The 23,452-nt window shown below is 40.7% G+C and overlaps 1 protein-coding gene across 3 annotated transcripts in view; it reads left to right on the forward strand.

Annotated features, from left to right (window-relative positions):
- Positions 1-23,452, forward strand: part of arhgap36 (Rho GTPase activating protein 36) — a 104,769-nt gene that overhangs the window by 55,039 nt on the left and 26,278 nt on the right. For all 3 annotated transcript variants that reach the window (XM_060923265.1, XM_060923443.1, XM_060923355.1), the window contains exons 2-4: positions 2,044-2,200; positions 6,843-6,911; positions 18,815-19,095. In XM_060923265.1, the coding sequence (XP_060779248.1) occupies positions 2,044-2,200; positions 6,843-6,911; positions 18,815-19,095 (507 nt within the window). The remainder of the gene's footprint in view (positions 1-2,043; positions 2,201-6,842; positions 6,912-18,814; positions 19,096-23,452) is intronic.

Below are 23,452 nucleotides of genomic sequence, written 5' to 3' on the forward strand. Positions count from 1 at the left end.
ACTGTATGGCGTCGCAAAAGTGAGGAATACAAAGAAAAATGCATGGTGCCTACAGTGAAACATGGTGGTGGCAGTGTCCTTATGTGGGGCTGCATGAGTGCTGCTGGTGTCGGGGAGCTGCATTTCATTGATGGCATCATGAATTCACAGACATGTTGCTCTATACTGAAAGAGAAGATGCTACCATCACTCCGTGCCCTTGGTCATCGTGCACTTTTCCAACATGACAATGATACTAAACACACATCTAAGCCCACTGTTGGATTTCTGAAGAAGAACAGGGTGAAAGTGATTCAGTGGCCAAGTATGTCTCCTGATCTGAACCCAATCGAACACCTCTGGGGAATTCTGAAGAGACAAGTTGAGCATCACTCTCCATCCAGCATCCAGTCACTAAAAGAGGTCATTGTTGAGGAATGGAAAAAGATTGATGTTGCAAAATGTCGCCAACTTGTTCATTCCATGCCTAGATGACTTGGTGCTGTCATTAAAAATCATGGAGGCCATACAAAGTACTAGATGCAGTAGTTTTTGTTGTGGGGTGTACTCATTTTTGCACCACTCTAATTTGAGAAATGTGTAATCTAAGTTATATTATTAACCTTACTTTCCCGTTATAAGTTAAACAGATGTTATATTAAACTTTGTCTTTTCAGCATTTTGGAAATTGTTTGTGTTCATTGAGATACTGTTTAAAATGTTACTTTTCAAAGGGGGTGCACTCATTTACGCTCAGCACTGTATAAAGAGACCATTTTCATTCTTATTTTTTGCAAATTTAATAAATAATTTTATACAAAACCTCGACAAAATAATTTCCGCTTAGAATGTAAACAAACCAGTGAAATGACAGTAGCAGTTTGTGAACAATGCTCTAATAATAATTATTGAAAAATAAAAAAAAAGATATGTTCTTACCATCAAATACTCTTATTCCATATTTTATTGCTTTTTTGTGTATTTTTTGGGGTTTTCTTTTCAAGTAGAGTTTTTATTTCGTCCTTGGCTGGTTCAGTAACACGCTTTGCCATTTTGTTTTTCTCTACTCACGTTATATGAGCTGATATCCTAGTAGTAGAGTTCACCAATCAGAGCACACGATTACTCATATCCAGTGAATGTGGATAGTGTGTGTATATATATATATATATATATATATATATATATATATATATATATATATATATATATATATATATATGAGTGATTCCACGCTTATGGGTACTGAAATGGGGACATGAACTTATTTTTAAAAATTCACCTAAAACCATTTCTTTTTTTACCATCAGGTCACAAGACATGTAATCTTTAATGAATGATATGTTAAAAGATAACTTTAATTTTCTGAGATGTAATAAAAACATATTTATATGCCAAAGTCAAGCCTATGAGTTCCAAAATGATGTCTGTTACATTACTTCTGTTACGATTGTCCATCTCGCGTCTGTTACAAATTAATTACAATCTAGCTATATACCATGTTAATCTTATTGAAAGAATGTGTATGTTTATTCTACTACACATGTTTATTAATTATATTTGCTAAAACATCACCTTCCTATGTTTCAAAAAGTAATTCTACATTGTTAAAATTGAGAATATATATGTCCACAACACTTCTGTTACGTTCTGACTTTGGCATATAAATATGTTTTTATTACATCTCAGAAAATTAAAGTTATCTTTTAACATATCATTCATTAAAGATTACATGTTTTGTGACCTGATGGTAAAAAAAAGAAATGGTTTTAGGTGAATTTTTAAAAATAAGTTCATGTCCCCATTTCAGTACCCATAAGCGTGGATTCACTCACTCATATATATATATATATATATATATATATATATATATATATATATATATATATATATATATATATATATAATTTTTATTTTATTTTTTTCTGCCAGGGATTAACACTGAGACTTTTCTTTCATTGTACCTCAACTTCCCATTCTTACACATTCATGCTATTAAATAATTGCTATTAAATAATTCAAGAAACTTCATTTTTCATTCCTTTCTTTCTGTTGGTCTTTCAGGGTGACTATACGTGGGCCACTATGCTGGGTCAGAGCTTGAAGCTGCAACCGGTGGCCATTCAGAGCCTGTCGGAACTGGAGCGAGCCCGGTTACAGGAGGTGGCCCTCTATCACCTGGAGGAGAGAGAGCTGGACTTCAAGATCAGCATTCCCAAAGGTATGTAAACACTCTCACTGTATTGTACACAGTATACCCAATTTGTCATTGACTCTCTCTTTTTATAGGTAATAATCACTCACATGCCTCCCAGATCTGAATTTGTGGAGCTGAATTTTTTTCAACAGGTATTTGAGCAAAGTTAATAGGAGCCTGGAATTTACAGAAATCTCTGCAAACACTACCGTACATTGGATTCATTAGAATCCCGAGAGACGGTAAATCTGGTGGGTTCAGTGTTGGAGGGAGAAAAGAGGCTGTCTGTGAGTGTGAAAGATGAAGAGAGAAAAATGAAAAACAAAACCAGGTTCAGGAAAAAGTGTATTCCAGAACATGTGTATTGTTATATAAATGAGGCATGTGAGGGGTCATAGCATTAAAACATCATGTCTGAGACTTGTATCTGTTTGTCACATGAGGAGATGTATTAGGAGTTTCCCGTGAAAAACATACTCGCTCTTTCAGTCTCATGCATTCCTTTACATTTTTAAACGTTCCTTCAAACATTTTGATTGCCGGCCTTACTTTTTATGAGTGGGTGTTTAATATGGAGTTTTCTGGGCATGTGTGAAATTTCTTTGTGCAGCCTGTCCAACATTAGAACCAAGCAGCCAATATGAGCTCATCTGTAAGGTACGGATCAGTGGAATGTAACCATTCTTCCACGGAGCTGCGTTTTAGCCCATGCTCAGTGAGCAGCTATATTCGTCTATCCAGTTGACGCCTACAAAGAAGACTAGTTGGCTTTGTGGGAATATTTACAGACTGTTTCTCTTCCCCAAGGAGAAAGCCATAAAACTTCCCACTACTATCAGCCTGTTCCTGGGAGATTTTGGTGGATTATTTGAAAGTTGTACAGGTTATTTTGAAGTCATACCTTATATGACTTTGTTTTGGTCTTTCGTGCTCCTGACTGAATTGCTTCCATACTTTGTTTTCACGCTCTGACATACCTTAGAGTGAACTGCCCCCGCCACCCCCCCTCCCTTTCTCTCCATTCTCTCGCCAGAGCGTGGATAAGAGATTAGCCCATGATGCCTTGGGGTGTGGAGGGGGGAGGGAGAATTGCTGTGGAAATAAATGCTCATTTCCTGTAGTCATGGGAATTTGACCCCACCTAAATCTTCTTCACATGATGCTTGAAACCCCATTGTGGTGTCATAGCCTCTGTCTTCTGTTCTCTCTCGCTCTCTCTCTCTCATATATATATATATATATATATATATATATATATATATATATATATATACACACACACATCACAGCAGTAGCTTTGACATGTGGACCCTTCCTGAGCTACACTCTCAGGAAAGCTGGAAATATCTCAGTATCTGGAAGCATATCCACAAAAATCAACAACAGCTATTTTGGCCAGTCCGCAGGGAAATTTCCAGTAAAATAAAAACGGAAATTACACTAATTTCTCAACATACAGTCTCACTCAAAAGTTTGAACACACCTACTCAGTCATAAGTGTCTCTGTATTTTGACTATTCTCTACATTGTAAAACAATACTGAAGACATCCATCCATTGTCTGTAGCCGCTTTATCCTGTCCTACAGGGTCACAGGCAAGCTGGAGCCTATCCCAGCTGACTACGGGCGAGAGGCGGGGTGCACCCTGGACAAGTCACCAGGTCATCGCAGGGCTAACACATAGAGACAAACAACCATTCACACCTACGGTCAATTTAGAGTCACCAATTAGCCTAACCTGCATGCCTTTGGACTGTGGGGGAAACCCACACGGACAGAACATGCAAACTCCGCACAGAAAGGCCCTCACCGGCCACTGGGCTCGAACCCAGGACCTTCTTACTGTGAGGCAATAGTGCTAACCACTACACCACCATGCCGCGCTACTGAAGACATCAAAACTATGAAATAACAAACATAGATGGAATTATGTGGTAAACAAAAAAGTGTTTAAAAAAACAAAATATGTTTCATATTTTAGATTCTTCAAAGTAGCCAGCATTTACCTTGATGACGCTTTGCACACTACTGGCATTATCTTAACCAGCTTCATGAGGTAGTCACCTGGAATGCTTTTCAATTAACAAGTGTGCCTCATCAAAAGTTAATTAGTGCAATTTCTTGCCTTTTTAATGAGTTTGAGATCAAACAGTAAATCATAAAAATACAGTAAATAATGGGTAGTAATTCCACAAGTGTAGTAATCCATATTATATCAAGAATCGCTCAACTAAGTAAAGAGAAATGACATCCATCATTACTTTAACACATGAAGTGCCTTTTAATTAATAACAATAAAGAAAAACTATTTAATTAGAAGGTGTGTCCAAATTTTTTGACTGGTACTGAATACAAAAGATGAACAGTTATGATGATGATCATAAGATGAAATAGAATTGAATGTATAAAAGATGCAAAATTCACAACTTTCATGAAAATTTAAAGAAACACAGATTTTATTTTGCTTCCGTGTTTCCTCCCACAGGCTACATAAAAGGTTAATTCCAGATTTCACACACTACATGAGTGATGAGTGTTGTGTTTTGTGTACATATTTTTAGTGCTTTCCAGTTGCACAGTTCATCCTCTTTCTCAAGCTCATCATCACTATAGCATCCAGCAAGCAAACGTTTTGATTTTGATTATATTGTTTGAAGCAATTTTCTTCCTCTTTTGGTCCTCCTAAAACACAGTTTTTATAGTAACCTAGATTGCTTGCTCTGGCAGTCCACCATGTTAGCGTGGGCACAGACCCTATTTAAAAATACTCAGTCAACAGACGATCAAACATGTGGTGGGCGTTTCACTGAAATATAGTACAGTGGATATAAAAAGTCTACACACCCCTGTTAAAATGGTGGCTTTTTATGATTTAAAAAAAAAACAAGATAAATAATATCGTGTCTTTTTCTATCTTTAATGTGGAATAGCAAGCAAAAAAATTCAAGTGAAAAATAAATAGAAATGAAAAGAAATTCTAAAGGAACATTTAGAAAGAGGGGAAAAAGGAAAAGAAAAAAATGTACAATAGCCTGGTTGCACAAGTGTACACAGCCAGTAACTAACACTTTGTTGAAAGCACTGTTTTCTAGTAATACAGCACTCAGTCTTTCTAGCGAAGAATCGACTAACATGGCACATCTTGATTCAGCAATTTTATTCTTCTTTTCCTTAGTCATTCCACTTCCATTTTAGATAGAATTTAGATCAGGGCCATTCCAAAATCTTATTCTTCTTCAGCCATTACTTTAGTGACTTGGATTTATGCTTTGGGTTGCTGTTGTGAAATTCTTCCTCCTCTTTAGCTGTCTTACAGAGTTCTGCAGGTTTGGTGTCAAAATAGATTTGCCATTTGGTGCTATCTATGATTTCCTCTATCCTGAGCAGCACTCCAGTTCCAGCTGAGGAGAAGTAGCCCCAAAACACAATGCTGCCAACACCATGCTTCATTATATTACATTACAGGCATTTAGCAGACGCTGTTATCAAGAGCAACATACAACATACCCAGGGCAGCCTGGGGAGCAGTTAGGAGTTCGGTGCCTTGCTCAAGGGCACTTCAGCCATTCCTGCTGGTCCAGGGAATCAAACTGGTGACCTTCACCATGTGTATGGTGTTCTTTGGATGATAAGCTGTCTTGTTTTTTTGCCAAACAAATCTTTTAGAATTGTGCCCAAAACGTTCTACCTTGGACTCATCAGGCCATAACACATTTTGTCACATGGCTTGGGGTGATTATCTGGCCTTGGATGTTTATTTATTTGTTTGTTTTTATGAGAAATGGATTCTGTCTAGCCACCCTACCCTTATCCCAGACATGAAGAATATGAAAGATTGTTGTCACATGCAGAGAGTGACCTGTACTTCCCAGATATTCCTGCTGTTGGTCTCTTGGCAGCCTCCATGATCAGTTTTCTTCTTGTCCTTACATCAGTTTTTGGAGGGACATCCTGTTCTTTTTAATGTCACTGTGGTGCCCCATTTACTCAACTCGTTCATGATGGCCTTTCATGGTCCATATAATGTTTTATAAGTTCTTTTATTCCCATCCCACATCAATAACTTTCAGCAATGAAATCCCGTACATGTTTTGTAAGCTCTGTGTGGGCCATGGCTTGAGCAATTGGATGAAACCAAGATGATGTCAAGAAAGTCTTTCAGAAACTTGAATTTTCTTGATTGCTTACTGTGTATCATGTTAAAGATGGAAAAAGATCTGATGTGATTTATCTTGGGTTCATTTTTTAACAGCACAAGAACTTGCAATGTTAACAAGGCTGTAAAGACTTTTGTATATGCTGTATTTTAGATTTAAACGTAGTTTAACATTTTAAAATGATCATCTAGTTTCCACATTTCTGCACAAAGTTTCTACCAATCTTTCACCAACGGTGAAATTTCAAAAATGTATTTCCATGAGTTGCTTTGATTATCAATAGCCAAACCAAACTTTCTCTGTCTAATGTATAAAATGTAATACGTTTTTATGTTGATTTCTAATACATCAGACATATGTAACAGATTTAGCAATGTATAAAGTATTTTGTCAAATTGCATGTAAATCTTACATATGATCAGCTATATGTAGTTGTATTTACTATTAATGCGCTTAGAAAATGTGTTGTATGCGATTTTGTGATACTATCTTCTTTGTTCTGTATTCAGAGATTCGCAAGATAAGGAAGTCACTAAGAAGAAAGTTTGATTCCTTTTCCAAGGAAAAGAAGGAAAGAGGTAGGGAAATATTTCTGTTTTTTTCTGATTTTTTTTTTCAAATATGTCCTTCTTGAGTGATTGACGCTTTTATTCTGTCTTATCTGGCACGTACCAAAACACTTTTGACTCAATCCTTCAGTTTCTATCTCATATCAGTGTTGTAGTGGAGTCACTACACCTCGAGCCCGAGTCCAGTCTCGAGTCCCCAGTGTTCAAGTCCAAGTCAAGTCTAAGTCATTAAAAAATTTTTGAGTCGAGTTAAGTACATGATTGATCCGAGTCGAGTCCGAGAACAAGATTCCAACCGCACCATTTGACGGTGGCTGTTTTAACGGCATTAACATTAATTTGTTCCTGAACATGACGTATGAACAGGAGAATGTGCGTTCTCTTTATCAGGGAGTGTGAAGTATTCTGTCCGAGACGGTTGGGAGACGGACGTGACTGCAGAAAGTGTGTTTATTAATACAAGTGAAGACAGGTAAACAATCCAGAATGGCAGGCAAAATCATAAAACAGTGAAACAGACAATAGGTTGAGCGAGGCACAAACAGGCTATCATAGACTCGGCAGAATCAAAGACGAGAAACAGGAAATCAGGGATCAGAAAACCATCCATCCATTATCTGTAGCCGCTTATCCTGTCCTACAGGGTCACAGACAAGCTGGAGCCTATCCCAGCTGACTATGGGTGAAAGGCGGGGTACACCCTGGACAAGTCGCCAGGTCATTACAGGGCTGACACAGAGACACACAACCATTCACACTCACATTCACACCTACGGTCAATTTAGAGCCACCAATTAACCCAGACCTGGGCATTTTACGGCCCGCGGGCCGCATCCGGCCCTTTGGTTCATTCTGACCGGCCCGCGTAAGGTTAATTAGAAATTACAAAATAAACGTATTTTCTAATTTTACCTCATGCATGGACTGAATGTGCATTGCTTTTATTTTGAAGTTGTGTTCAACAAAAACGCAATGCGCAGGACATGAACATGACATGAAATCCCACGAAACCTAATCCCGCGATAACTACTTCCGTAATTTGTCCAGACCAACCACAAACTTGTACGTCATCCTTCAAACGGTCCACCCAATCACATAGTGTGACGTCACCAGCAGGCGCCGGAGCCTGAGCCAATCTGTAGATCTGATACCTACACCGAATCGATGTTGTTGCGAGCAGGTCACAAGAAGACTTTAGCCCCCAAAATGTCTGCAAAAAGAAGAAAGGTAGATGCAGCAACCAAGACCAGCTTTGTGCTTTCCCACAAAATCGCTAAAAACAGTAAGCCATTCTCGGAGGGGGAATTTGTGAAAGAGTGCTTGGTGGACTCTGCAGCGCTAATATGTCCTGAAAAAAAACAAGCATTTGAGCAAGTCCCGCTGTCCAGGCGAACCGTGACCAGAAGGATTGAGGTCATTGCGGGAAATCTGGAGCTTCAGTTGCAACATGAAGTGGCAAGTTTTGACTTTTTTTCCTTGGCTTTGGACGAGAGCTGTGATGTCTGTGACACAGCCCAGTTACTCATATTCATCCGTGGGATAACGGACTTTAAGATTACAGAGGAGCTGGCAGCAATGCGTTCACTGAAAGGGACGACGACAGGGAGCGATTTATTCACGGAGGTAAATGCGTGCATGGACAAACTGGAACTGAAATGGGACAGACTGGCAGGAGTCACAACGGACGGTTATCCAAATATGATGGGTAAAAATGTCTGACTTTTGAAACGTCTGCAAGATAAAGTGAATGAAATCAATGCAGATCAGAAAGTGGTATTTTTGCATTGTATTTTACATCAGCATGTGTTGTGCAAGTCAGTGCTAAAAATTAACCATCTAATTGATGTTGTTACAAAAACAGTAAACTTCATCAGGGCACGAGCACTAAATCACAGGCAGTTTGTTGCACTGTTAGAGGAGTACGAGACGGAACACAGTGACATCAGCTACCACACAGCTGTCAGATGGCTCAGCCTGGGCAAACTGCTACACAGATTTTGGGACCTGAAAACAGAGATCCGAGAGTTTTGTGAGAAGAAAGGCAAAGGCATCCCAGAGCTCTCAGGTGAGGACTGGATGGCAGATTTTGCATTTGCTGTTGATGTGACTGCACTGATGACTGCACTGAACACCAAACTGCAAGGCAAGGGCCTTTTTGTCCACAAAATGCACAGCCTGGTGAAGGCATTCATGACAAAGTTGCAGTTTCTTTCAAGGCAACTGGAGAGCAATGATCTCACTCACATGCAAACCCTGAAGGAAGTCACACCATCAGCTGACTACCTCCGCAGGTACTCAACTATGTTAGGAGCGCTGCATGGTGAGTTTTTAAGGCGATTTGAAGATTTCAGAACAATGGAGGGTGAAATGCAGATGATTTCCTGTCCCTTTACCTGTGATGTGGATAATGCACCCAGTGATGTTCAGCTGGAACTCACTGACCTGCAGTCTGATGCGATACTGGCAGAGCACTTTAAGTCAGGAACACTGCTGGATTTTTACTCTTCTCTCAAGGAGGAGAAGTTTCCAAACATGAGGAGACATGCTCAGAAGATGTTTGTTCTCTTTGGCTCTACCTACATATGTGAACAAACATTTTCAGTGATGAAGTTTAACAAATCCAGGTATAGATCCTCTCTCACCGATGATCATCTGTCAGCTGTGCTTCGCATCTCCACCTCAGACATTCAACCTGACTCTGATGCACTCGTTAAAGACCAACAGAGACTAGATTTCTCTCACTGAACAAATAAGAAACTGAAAAACACCAAATGATGTGATTAGACTACAAATGTGGGCATCATTATTATAATATGATGTATCTTGCTTGATATTTGGAATAGAAAGACAATATTGTGATGTCTTTATTGTGTTTTGGGGTGAATGTGACTGAAAAAAAATGGTACAAACGTTCACATTTTGTTAACCGTTGTTTTGGGAAATTTGATTGAATAAATGACATTTTTTGTAAGGCAACCTCGTTTTTTCCATACTCTTACCAGTCTTAGCAGCTTGTAAAAACAATGTTATTTACTGCTTTATATAAAGAAATACAATTAATATTATGCAGAATTTAGTTCAGCCTTTTGGTCCGGCCCTCCACAAAATTTTCTGTTTCTCATGTGGCCCCATGGAAAAAATAATTGCCCACCCCTGAATTAACCTAACCTGCATGTCTTTGGACTGTGGGGGAAACCAGAGCACCCAGAGGAAACCCACGCAGACACAGGGAGAACATGCAAACTCCACACAGAAAGGCCCCCGTCAGCCGCTGGGCTCAAACCCAGAACCTTCTTGCTGTGAGGTGACAGTGCTAACCACTACACCACCGTGCTGCCCAGATCAGGAAACTGAACAAGGAAATAAAGCTCAGTAATGTGTCAGCAACGCAACTCAATACTTCACAAAGTAAGTGTGTTTTTGCAGTTTTTATATAGGCACGCTGATTGCACCTTAATCCTGTGCAGGTGCAAGTTGTTTACGGCGTGCGCATGAGAGTCCGCTTGGTGTGCGCTGTCCGGAGTGCACCCAAGAGTCTATCTGATGCATGCACCAAGGTGCGCAGGTGTGACACTCTTGCATGAAATTAGTACAAAAATTAATGTAAATATAAATATCTTATGCCAAATTATTATGGCATGTTACAAAAATAAAGAAAAAAAACAAGTCCTCGTCTCCATTTTGCAAGTCTGAATGCAGTTAATGCACGAGTCTGAGTCCAAGTCCAAATCCGAGTCATCAGTGCTCAAGTCCAAGTCGGGTCACGAATCCTTAAAATTAGGGCACTAGTCGGACTCAAGTCCTGGACTCGAATACTACAAGCCTGTCTCATATCAAACAACATGGGAAGGAGAAATATTTGAAGTCAGTTGAATTAAACTTTAAGTGCATGCACACAGACACTAACAGTATTTTAGCACCCCACACATTCCATCTTAATCTTGTCACTCCCATGCAATCTCTTTTCAAAATGAACTATCAAAAACTGCCAGTCCCGCCAAAGAATGCAATGTTTCTGACCAAAAACACTGATCCTCCTCTCTCTTCCTCTTTTACTGTAGAATGTCATGATGGTAAAGTTGTGAGATAAAGCAACATTCCTATTGTGACCATAATATGCATGTGCACAACCCATAGGAAATCTCCTGTAGACCTTTGTGACATGCTACTTATCCAGCTTTAGTGCCAGCAGAACATTGAGATTTGGCACGGTTTTCTATGCCACTGAGGGTTTATCGTCTACAATCTGTGCAGCCATATGCTATGGACACATTTATTTTGTGCAAACTATATTTCGTAATATATGAGTGGGTTACTGTAGCTAGTTTGAACATAAATTCATGCACTCATTGTTTAGTCCAACAGGTTATGTTAGTGAAGATCAATCTTTACAATACAAGCATTTAGCAGACACTCTTCTCCAGAGCAACTTACAACATATCCAGATCAGCCTGGGGAGCACTTGGGGGTTAGGTGCCTTGCTCAAGGACACTTCAGCCATTCCTGCTGGTCCAGGGACTCAAACCAGCAACTTTCTGGTCCCAAAGCTGCTTCTCTAACTTTTAGGCCATGGCTTCCGCGACTTAAGTCTAAAATACAAACAACCTAAGATACTGCCAGAAACATAAGTAGAGAATTCCAGAGGAAAGTCTCAGTGCTTATCTTCCTGCTGTCTTTCAGGGTGATGGGTCAAGCTGAACCACATTTGTGAGGGAAAGGGAAAAGGGATTGGAGCACAATTTTGGATTTAACCCTTGTCGTCTAGTAATGTGTGGCTGGTCTGTTTTTGGTTTTGTAATCAAGTATCAAGGTTTTAAAGCTAAAGGAGGCACAGCAGTGAAGTGACTTGAGTGAATTTACAGTGGTGCTTGAAAGTTTGTGAACCCTTTAGAATTTTCTATATTTCTGCATAAATATGACCTAAAACATCATCAGAGTTTCACACAAGTCCTAAAAGTAGATAAAGAGAACCCAGTTAAACAAATGAGACAAAAATATTATACTTGGTCATTTATTTATTGAGGAAAATGATCCAATATTACATATCTGTGAGCAGCAAAAGTACCGGTATGTGAACCTTTGCTTTCAGTATCTGGTGTGACCCCCTTGTGCAGCAATAACCACAACTAAATGTTTCTGGTAACTGTTGATCAATCCTGCACATCAGCTTGGAGGAATTTTAGCCCATTCCTCCATACAGAACAGCTTCAACTCTGGGATGTTGATGGGTTTCCTCACATGAACTGCTCACTTCAGGTCCTTCCACAACATTTCGATTGGATTAAGGTCAGGACTTTGACTTGGCCATTCCAAAACATTAACTTTATTCTTCTTTAACCATTCTTTGGTAGAATGACTTGTGTGCATAGGGTCATTGTCTTGCTGCATGACCCACCTTCTCTTGAGATTCAGTTCATGGACAGATGTCCTGACATTTTCCTTTAGAATTCACTGGTATAATTCAGAATTCATTGTTCCATCAATGATGGCAAGCCATCCTGGCCCAGATGCAGCAAAACAGGCCCAAACCATGATACTACCACCACCATGTTTCACAGATGGGATAAGGTTCTTATGCTGGAATGCAGTGTTTTCTTGTCTCCAAACATAACGCTTCTCATTTAAACCAAAAAGTTCTATTTTGGTCTCATCCTTCCACAAAACATTTTTTCAATAGCCTTCTGGCTTGTCCACATGATCTTTAGCAAACTGCAGACGAGCAGCAATGTTCTTTTTGGAGAGCAGTGGCTTTCTCCTTGCAACCCTGCCATGCACACCATTGTTGTTCAGTGTTGTCCTGATGGTGGACTCATGAACATTAGCATTAGCCAATGTGAGAGAGGCCTTCAGTTGCTTAGAAGTTACCCTGGGGTCCTTTGTGACCTTGTTGACTATCACATGCCTTGCTCTTGGAGTGATCTTTGTTGGTCGACCACTACTGGGGAGGGTAACAATGGTCTTGAATTTCCTCCATTTGTACATGGACTGTGGATTGGTGGAGTCCAAACTCTTTAGAGATGGTTTTGTAACCTTTTCCAGCCTGATGAGCATCAACAACGCTTTTTCTGAGGTCCTCAGAAATCTCCTTTGTTCGTGCCATGATACACTTCAACAAACATGTGTTGTGAAGATCAGACTTTGATAGATCCTTGTTCTTTAAATAAAACAGGGTGCCCACTCACACCTGATTGTCATCCCATTGATTGAAAACACCTGACTTTAATTTCACCTTCAAATTAATTGCTAATCCTAGATGTTCACATACTTTTGCCACTCACAGATATGTAATTTTGGATCATTTTCCTCAATAAATAAATGGCCAAGTAAATATTTTGTCTCATTTGTTTAACTGGGTTCTCTTTATCTACTTTTAGGACTTGTGTGAAAATCTGATGTTGTTTTAGGTCATATTTATGCAGAAATATGGAAAATTCTAAAGGGTTCACAAACTTTCAAGCACCACTGTAGATAGAGAAGTCAAACTGCTGTTTCAGGATCAGTTGCAAGAACCTAAAGGCATATTGACAGAAGATTGTTCAGGAGCAAGAGAGGAATTTGTCAAATTTGTCATGCATGGCAATGTATAATATTTATGCACTAACACTATGCAAAATACCCCAGAATCCAGAGATGGTTTTGCCCGAATATAGCAAACTATGACCCATGTATGATGAAATCCATGTTGGGTAATTGCCAATCACAGTACTGTCAAATAAAATCTCCAGATATGATCCAGATCCTTGCAAGAATTTAAAAAAAAAAGATGCCTCTGGATTCTTGGCGCACTGGAAATGCCTTCTAAGTGTACTTTTGTCTTAACTTTGCACAAATAAACTCCAAAGTTTGGATGGGAGTCATTTTTTTGCAGTCTTAATTTCCTTCCTGTCTAATTTAGTTATGCTGATTTAATAAAGGGCACAGTGGTGCAGGTGTTCTGTGAGCTGGCCTAGTGGTTAGTGCATCCACCTCTTGATTGGGAGCTCACGAGTTCTACTTGTGGTCAGGTCATACCAAGGACTATCATAAAAATGGTACCTACTGCCATCTGGCAAGGTATGCTGCAATACAGATGTGAGTGGAGAGTCAGACTCATGGTTACCAGAGGACTAGCCCCCCACTGTAACCCTAGCTGTATAGGCGGGAGGCTGAGGGCTATAGAAGCAGGGATTAGTGCTGCCTTAAGGGCCTGGTTAGTACTGGGATGGGAGACTGTCTGGGAAGACCTGGCATGGGAGGGACTTTGACTTTTTTTTTTTTGACAGTGGTGCAGGTAGTGTTGCTGTCTCACAGCTCCAGGGTTTGATCCTGAGCTTGGGTTCCTGTCTGTATGGAGTTTTGCATGCTCTCCCTCTGTTTACATGGGGTTCCTCTGGGTTCTCCAGTTTCCTCCAATCTCTGAAACATGCCAGTAGGTGAATTGGCAACTAGAGGTGTATGTGTGCGAGTGCATAGTGCTCTATGATGGACTGGCATACCATCCAGGGTGTATTACCAAGACCCTGACCAGGATGAAGCAGCTACTGATCTAGGAACTGAGATTCTATTTGATCTTTAAAGTAATGAAAGTGTCTAATATCCTTGGGTGTTAGATATTAGATGCCTGAGTCAGTCAGCACCTGTTTGCTGATGTCCCAAGTGACCTCCCACTTTCACTTAGTGGTGGCACGATAGTGTACTGGTTATTGCTGTCACCTCACAGCAAGAAGGTTCTGGGTTTGAGCCCAGCAGCTGACAAGAGGCATTTCTGTGTGGAGTTTGCATGTTCTCCCGTGTCTGCGTGGGTTTCCTCCGGGTGCTCTGGCGCCCCCCCCAGTCCAAAGACATGCAGTTAGGTTAACACGAGGTGGCCATGGGCTGAAGTGCCCTTGAGCAAGGCACTGAACCCCCACCTGCTCCCTGGGTGCTGTAGCATAGCTGCCCACTCTTCTGGGTATGTATGTGTGCTCATTGCTCACTTGTGTGTGCATGTGTGTTCACTGCTTCAGATGTGTTAAATGCAGAGGAAACATTTCACTGTGCTTATGTATACGTGTGATAAATAAAGGGTTCTTGTTCCTATTTGGCCACAGGGTGACTGCTAGCATCTTCAGTTCCCCATGCTGGACGACAGCAGAATTAGGGAAGGCTGGATGGAGGGATAGAAGGAGTTGGATTGAGGGGAAGGGACAGCATGTGTTTAAAAGAAGATTTAATCCTCCTGTCTTTACAGATTACTGGCAGGTCTCCAAAAGTGGGTCAGAGTAGGTTGACCTGCCAGAATGCCTTCACACTTCAGGCATGACCTTAGATGGACAGTGAGAGAGACAGGTGGCACGCAAAGCACAACAGGTGACTTAAGCTTACTCCCATGTCATACTGCTGATCTTTCAGAGGCTTAAACGTTTAAAAAAAAAAAACAGAATTAGTACTTAATTCATTTCGGAGATGAAGTCAATATTATTTTAGATCAACTTTATTCTCATAAGGAAATACGTACAGATCCAAGACAAGACGCTGATCTATTTGTAAGACAGTTTTAATAGTAAATACACAAATTTGATAAGAATATTAAACATTTAATAACTTTCACTGACAGTGGCTTTCACATGCAACCAGTCACCCTGCACAACTTTCTGTTGTGAAAAATACTGCCCGGAGTTACAGCAAACCGAATTTTCATGTAAGATGCTTACCTTCAGATGACTAAGACGGAATCCCAGTTAAACAGGGACGCAGGATTGCATCAAAACTTCTTGTTTCCATGACGTGTGCCTCTGGCTAAAAGTACTTCATGCTGTCATCAGAGGATTGTCAGGTTTGGAGCCAAAGTTGTCAGTTTGGGTGGTGGGTTTCTATTTGTAGCCAAGTAACACAATTAAGTTTCTTTCTTGTGTTTGTCATCTCCTGATAGACTTAGACTTCTTTATTGTCCATTAAACTTACATGAAATGGAAATTTCTCTTTAGTAGTGGCATAAAAGACACACAGAGACAAACACACATCACAGTCAGCATAATACTCAATAAATAAATAAATAAATAAATGGGGAAGAAAGTGTTCTTAAGGAACAGTTACTCTGTCCATTTCACTCAGTTAAATATTAAAAAGTTAAAAGAAAAAGATGTAGAAACACCATACTAATACTAAAAACTTTTAAGATGCACAACCTAACTAACTATAATGTGTCACTATCGCTTAGGCAGTTCTTTGTTGAGAATGGTCACAGCCGATGGAATAAATGACCGCTTGTAACCATTCTTCCTAGTCATTGGGACTTTAAGTCTCCGTCCTGATGGCAGCATCTGGAAAGCACAGTGTAGAGGGTGAGTGGGGTCCTGGTAGACTTGAAATGCTTTTTTTGTTAGAGCCTGTGTGTATAGGTGTGAAAGTTGCAATTGTTTGTGTCCAATAATTTTTCCAGCCTGGTTGACGATCTGTACCAGTGTGTTGTTTTTTTTTTTGTTAGAGATACTGATAGAGATACAGTATTGGTTTGGCAGGCTTGTAACTTGTTTTGGCTCGTTTGTGTGCTACTTATTTTGGCTAGTTTCAGTTAAATCCTTGAAACATACAGTTGCTCGCACATCTGCTTTCTGTTTTTCATAAGGCTATCCTGATCAGTAATTCTCCATCAACTGTTGAAGCGACCCTACCACTCTCAGACAACTCGGCTTCCTGAAATTACATTTTCCCACCATTTAACTACATCACAGTCTTGATTGTGGATACTCATGTTTGTCTTTCAATAAACTGAGAAACATCTCTGAACAGCTGTGTCCGTGTCAGTGCTGTCGCTCCTGGATCCCGGCTCGATCCGTGAGGCAGAATCTCCTAGACGGCAGAGGACCACATTTCTAGATCATACTTTGTCAATTCAACTTTCTTCAGTACAGACAGATCAAAATCTATCATCTACATGAAGCCAAGCCTTTATTTATCACATGTACACTCAAGCACACAATAAAATTTAACTCATCTGAAGCAGTGAACACACACATGCACGCACAAGTGAGCAATGAGCACACACACACATACCCAGAGCAGTGGGCAGCTACACGACAGCGCCCAGGGAGCAGCTGGGGGTTAGGTGCCTTGCCCCATGTTAACCTAACCGCATGTCTTTGGACTGTGGAGGAAACTGGAGCACCTGGAGGAAACCCACACGGACACGGGGCGAACATGCAAACTCCACACAGAAAGGCCCCTGTCAGCCACAGGGCTTGAACCCAGAACCTTCTTTCTGTGAGGCAGCAGTGCTAGCCACTACACCACCGTGCCACCCCTAATAATATTGTAATAGTAATAATAATTACTATATAACTCTGTAATAGTGTAATAATATTATAATATTACAGTTGTGAATATTATAACAGTTGTATTTGTGGTAGGAAAGTTCCAAAAGGCTCAATTTATTCATCTGTAATGCAGTTGTTAGTGTATTTCCTTTGCATCACATGAATTCAATATATTTTTGTGTATTCAACTCAGTTCACAGTTCAGTATAGAGTGCACTATGGTGGCTTAATAAGGAAGCAGAAACTGTGGGCAGCATATCCGTTGTTGTTGTTCTCAGTTAGGGCATTGTGGGTTAGATGGGATGGACTGAAGACTGGCACAGCAGTATCTCTGAGCCCAGAGACTGACACAGATGAAACTTTTTTCCTGTTTGGAAACAAAAGATGTACTCCGCAAGTATGATGTGCCAGTGAGTCAGCCAGTGTTTCTATGCTGTTGTCTCAGGCATCATTTTAACTTCCTGTGACCCTCCACCTCACTCTAACAGTCCACTGAGTGTTTCAGTATTGTGTCACTGGAGCATTTTGTAGGATTTTGAGATTAGCTCTTTTTAAAACTGTACAACTTTTCAAAGCCACATTCAGGCTTAAATTGTGCTTGAAACAGAGGCTGCTCTAAATATGAAAGCATTTCGATTGAATGATGGTGGTACGGTGCTGTAGTGGTTAGCACTGTTGCCTCATAGCAAGAAGGTTCTGGGTTCAAGCCCAGCTGCTGATGGGGGTCAGTCTGTGTAGGTTTCTTCCGGGTGCTCTGGCTTCCCCCACAGTCCAAAGACATGCAGGTTAGGCTAATTGATGGCTCTAAATTAACTGTAAATGTGAGTGTGAATGGTTGTGTGTCTCTATGTATCAACCCTGCGATGATCTGGTGGCTTGTCCAGGGTGTACCCTGCCTTTTGCCCATAGTCAGCTGGGATAGGCTCCAGCTTGCCTGAGATCCTGCACAAGATAAGTGGTTACGGATAATGGATGGATTGGAGTGATTCAATATTGTCTTTATATTTGCGTCGGAGACGGAACAAATGCTACTATAATAATTCAATCTGTAGCTGGACCACGTCCCAGGAAAGAACATCTTATGAAATTCAAGAATATTAACAAACACATTTTTTTAATGTTGAAAAAAAAAAGAGTTACTGGCAGCACAGTACCATGCAAATAAATAATTACTCTCCAGCTATTACTCATGCAATTATTTGCATGGTACTGTGCTGCCAGTAACTCTTTTTTTCAACATTTAAAAAAATGTGTTTGTTAATATTCTTGAATTTCATAAGATGTTCTTTCCCGGGAGGTGGTCCAGCTACAGATTGAATTATCATAGTAGCATTTGTTCCGTCTCCGACGCAAATATAAAGACAATATTGAATTAAATTACTGGTGGTGTGAAGAACAGAATGCAAATAAATGGTTTTATAATACTGAAATTAAAGGATCACACCAATTCTGTGGCTCACTCAAATTCTGTTTATTAGCTTTAGATGGAATTTCTCCAACACAATGATGTGAATATTAAACTATGATAACTATGATAATACACAGCATAATAAATCTAGACGAGACCAAACCAGAGGATTGTATAACCTTCCAAATTATGTAAAAACTGAAATGTTTTTCTTCTTTCCCTGCCCTCAGAAACAGCCCCCAAGGCATTTGGGATTCCTCTCTCACAGGTGATCGCTAATGATCGGGCCTATAAACAGCGTCAGGACGCTCTGAAGGAGAGCCGCCGGGACTGTCTGGAGTTGGAGGCCAGTGTCATGCACTTCCGTGCTGAAAAACGGCAGCAGAATGGAAACCAGCCCCTGGTCAGCAAAGCTTCCACCTCCGACGATGCATCCTCATCACTGCTGGAGCTCCATAGCAAACCACTTTCACCAACATTCCTGGACAACAGCTCTCGCAGTCACAGACGGGTAAGAAGATATAACAGTACTCCGAAACTCATTGCTTTCTCTTGAATCTGAAGATTCTCAGAGACGTAAGCTTTTATTTTTTTATTCCTGGTCCGGTCAGTAAGCACTTTTTATCTGACCAATGTAGTCACAGTCCCTCACATTCAGTAATGGATGGCAGCCACCATTTCGAGAGTTTTTTCACATACTTATGTATTTTTCTAGATGTTTTTGAGTATACAGAACTGTCTAATGTGTTTGGACTGAAAAATACGAACACACTTGTTGACCAGTGGGGTTGCATTTGTTACAGATGATTTTTGAAATCAGGAAAATCTGTCCATCCATCCATTACCTGTAGCCACTTATCCTGTCCTACAGGGTCGCAGGCAAGCTGGAACCTATCCCAGCTGACTATGGGCGAGAGGCAGGGTACACCTTGGACAAGTCACCAGGTCATCACGGGGCTGACACATGGACACAGACAACCATTCACACCTACGGTCAATTTAGAGCCACCAATTAGCCAAACCTGCATGTCTTTGGGGGAAACCAGAGCACCCAGAGGAAACCCACACAGACATGGGGAGAAAATGCAAACTCCACATAGAAAGGTCCTTGCCAGCCACTGGGCTCAAACCTAGGACCATCTTGCTGTGAGGCAACAGTGCTAACCACTACACCACCAAGTGAATCTGGAGTCACCTAAGCGATTCTAGATTTACCTAGGTGAATTAGGATTTAGGGCTCGGGTTAAGCTTAGGGTTGGGTAATCTAGTGGAATGTTTAATTTCTTCAGGGGAGCTGAATCTTCTGTGGTGTAGTGGTAAAGTGGTGGACTTCAAAGCAGAAGGTTCTGAGTTTGATTCCCAGCAAGGAAAGTAAAAGAAGTGGTAAATTAATAATAATGTTACATTTATATATTATTTAGACAGAAAGACAAGTATATAAGCATAATTTTGGGTAGAGAGGATAGAAGATATGAAGGGGGTGAGTGAGAAACAAGGGGGAAAGGTGAATAGTGAGTGGATGTCGAAGTGTTCTCATTCTTTAATGAACCCCCTAAAAATCCAAGCCCCTTTTTTAATGAGTCCCCCCCCCCCCCCCAAAAAAAAAAAAAAAAAAATCTCTTTTAAGAATATTGACCTAATTCACCTAGGTAAATCTAGAATTGCCTGATTTCAAAAATCACCTGTAAGGCATTCTTCGTGTTTTCAAGAAGGTTCCATATGAATGGCCTTCTCTTATGGTATTCAACACTTCATTGACCGTTAAATTTCAGCCTGTCGTCAACGGTAAATATGAGAGAGAATGAATATGTGAGATTAATTTTATTAGCATTGTATTTTTTCTTTGCAATTTACCAACATACCTAAAGAAATTTTGGTGTTCTTGATTATTTTGTCTCATTTCCATTGAGACAAATTTATAAGTTTTTTTTTAAAATAAAATATGTACGATCTAGCTAAAATGTTAGTTTCAGGTATTAGCTGAGTGTCCATATTTCTTATGCAGCATTCGACCTAATTCATAAGTGGGAAGGTGGAACTTGGAATAATGTCATTTTCAATCCAGATATTTTTGAGTGGGGCGGCACGGTGGTGTAGTGGTTAGCGCTGTCACCTCACAGCAAGAAGGTCTGGGTTTGAGCCCCGTGGCCAGCGTGGGCCTTTCTGTGTGGAGTTTGCATGTTCTCCCCGTGTCCACATGGGTTTCCTCTGGGTGCTCTGGTTTCCCCCACAATCCAAAGACATGCAGGTTAGGTTAACTGGTGACTCTAAATTGACTGTAGGTGTGAATGGTTGTCTATGTGTCAGCCCTGTGATGACCTGGCAACTTGTCCAGGGTGTACCCTGCCTTTTGCCTGTAGTCAGCTGGGATAGGCTCCAGCTTGCCTGCGACCCTGTAGAACAGGATAAAGCGGCTAGAGATGATGAGATGAGATATTTTTGAGTTATTAAGTGGAGAGAAAAAATCATCATGGTTTCCCTCTTGGCTCACATACAGCCTTGGGGCACTACTGACTGAATACACAATCCAGTAGTTGCATAAACTTCACTCTGTCCATCATGGTCCTTCTAGCCTGCTGCGCGTCGATGCTCAGCAGCCTTTCTACTCTATTCCATATCCATCTTGAATTTCTCATGTTAAATAGCATCTGCTTCTGGGGTTCGCCGTTTTCCAGCCGGCATACATGACCTATATATTTGAGATGTTGCAGATAGCAGAAGTCACGAATTGAGGGTGTTCTGGTTATATCCCGTAGCTGTTTATTGGATATCTTAAAGCTCCAGTTAATATCACCCTCCTTTTGTGTGTTCAGATCCTTATCACTTCTACGATCAACCCCTCGGAGCATTCTTGCACTCAAAACCTCCACGGACCATTTTTCTAAGAAAGCCATGCCATATCACTTCCACTTTGCTGGGCTCATACTCTGACAGATCCCATACTTGGACACTATTGAGCAGGCGTGATTGCATTGTCAAAAATTTAACTCTAGTCACCAGCCATATGGGCTTGTCGGTCAACAACACATTCCATTTTTGGAATGCTGCTCCGATTCTTGTGTGAACAGAGAATGAGGTGTGTTCAGAGTTTGTTATGGTATACCCAAGATACTTGAAACTTCTGATATACTTTATCCTGTTTTCTCCGAGAGTTATGAGACTCCCGTTGCATCAGTTCCTCACCTATATTGAATGCCACTGTCTTGGTCTTGTCAAAGGATAGCTGCATCCCAAATTGTTTGAAAGTGTTGTCATAGATTGAAAGAATGCTCTGAAATTCCTCTGCTGAGTTTGCAAAAATAACCTGGTCATCAGTGTAGAGTAGTTCAGTGATTTGACTGTGACCCGATGATGGTACTTTGTGACGTAGTTCTCGTAGTGATACTTCATTTGGAATGCAGTACTCCAGCCTAAAGCCAGTCTCTGGGAATGTTTTCAGTATTTTGCTGTGGGCTACTCTCACCACAAAGTCCATGTAGATGTTAAAGAGCGGAGGGGACTCTAGGGCACCTTGTTGACATCCTACTAGAATTTCAAAGAAGCTAGCCAGCTCTTTAAGGATCATGATCTAAGACCCTGAGCAAACAGTAAGTTGTATAGTAACAGCGAGTAGTCTAAATTTTACCGGTTAATGTATCTGTGTGTTGATTGAGCTAAAGCAAATATTACTATAATCTCATTTCTCATTTGGGTGGCACAGTGGTGTAGTGGTTAGCACTGTCGCCTCACAGCAAGAAGGTTCTGGGTTCGGGCCCAGCAGCCGATGGGGGTCTTTCTGTGTGGAGTTTGTATGTTCTCCCCGTGTCTGTGTGGGTTTCCTCCGGGTGCTCCGGTTTCCCCCACAGTTCAGACATGCAGGTTAGGTTAACATGGGTGGCCTTGAGCACCTAACCCCCAACTGCACCCTGAGAACTGTAGCATAGCTGCCCACTGCTCTGGGTATGTGTGTGTGCTCATTGGTCACATACATGTGTGTTCACTGCTTCAGATGAGTTCAATGCAAAGAGGAATTTCACAAGTGTTGTAGTTGTAATGGATAGAACCAACTGTATATGGCTACCAGTGATGAATAAAGTTCTTCTTCTTTAAAAGTAGAGAAGTGATACTTTACAGTTTGCGCAGCCATGTTGATATGAGATTATATATTTGGGGATTGAGGATACCTTCCAGACGTTCCAAGTAGGAATTCCATGTTAAGGTGCTGTTTATTTTGGTGACAGAGTTTTAGTTGGTGCAGCATAAGTAACAGATTCTCACAGCTTTATGGTATGCTGGGCCTTCTTATGTTCAAAGTATGAATTCACAGGTTCCATTTGAACGCATCAGTAGGACAGTAAAATGAACCGGTGTCTGTAGTATATTGAGGAAACAAAATAAGTGTGGCTTTATTGACAATTTGTAACTTGTCCCATCATACACCATGGAACAGTAGGAGAGAGGCTTGTAATTGTAATGGATACAACCAACTGTATATGGCTACTAATGACGGTGTTGGAAAGTTTGTTTGTGGCATCACATCTTTCTCTGTTTCAAAATTGTAAGTGTCAATGAAATGTGTGTTAATCAGTGCTGTCAAAAATGTCGCGTTATTAATGCGTTAACTTGACTCAATTTTAACGGCGATAATTTTTTTATCGCGAGATTAACGCTCTGTGACATGATGTAGGTTTTTCATAAGCTTTTGAAACTGCCAGGAACTTGGAACAGAGACTTTGCTTAGAAAAACGATAGCAGCTAGACTGTAATGCCACGCCCCGCACAGCCAGAGTCCTCTGCCCTCCCCCGAAGAGCCACGGTGCTCGGCTTAGGTTTAGTTTTCCCATCGGCAGCTCCAGCCCCACTTTGCAGTGGCTGTGATAAGACGTGTT

The sequence above is a fragment of the Neoarius graeffei genome, chromosome 1, assembly GCF_027579695.1.
Source record: "Neoarius graeffei isolate fNeoGra1 chromosome 1, fNeoGra1.pri, whole genome shotgun sequence".
NCBI classification, from domain to species: Eukaryota; Metazoa; Chordata; class Actinopteri; order Siluriformes; family Ariidae; genus Neoarius; species Neoarius graeffei.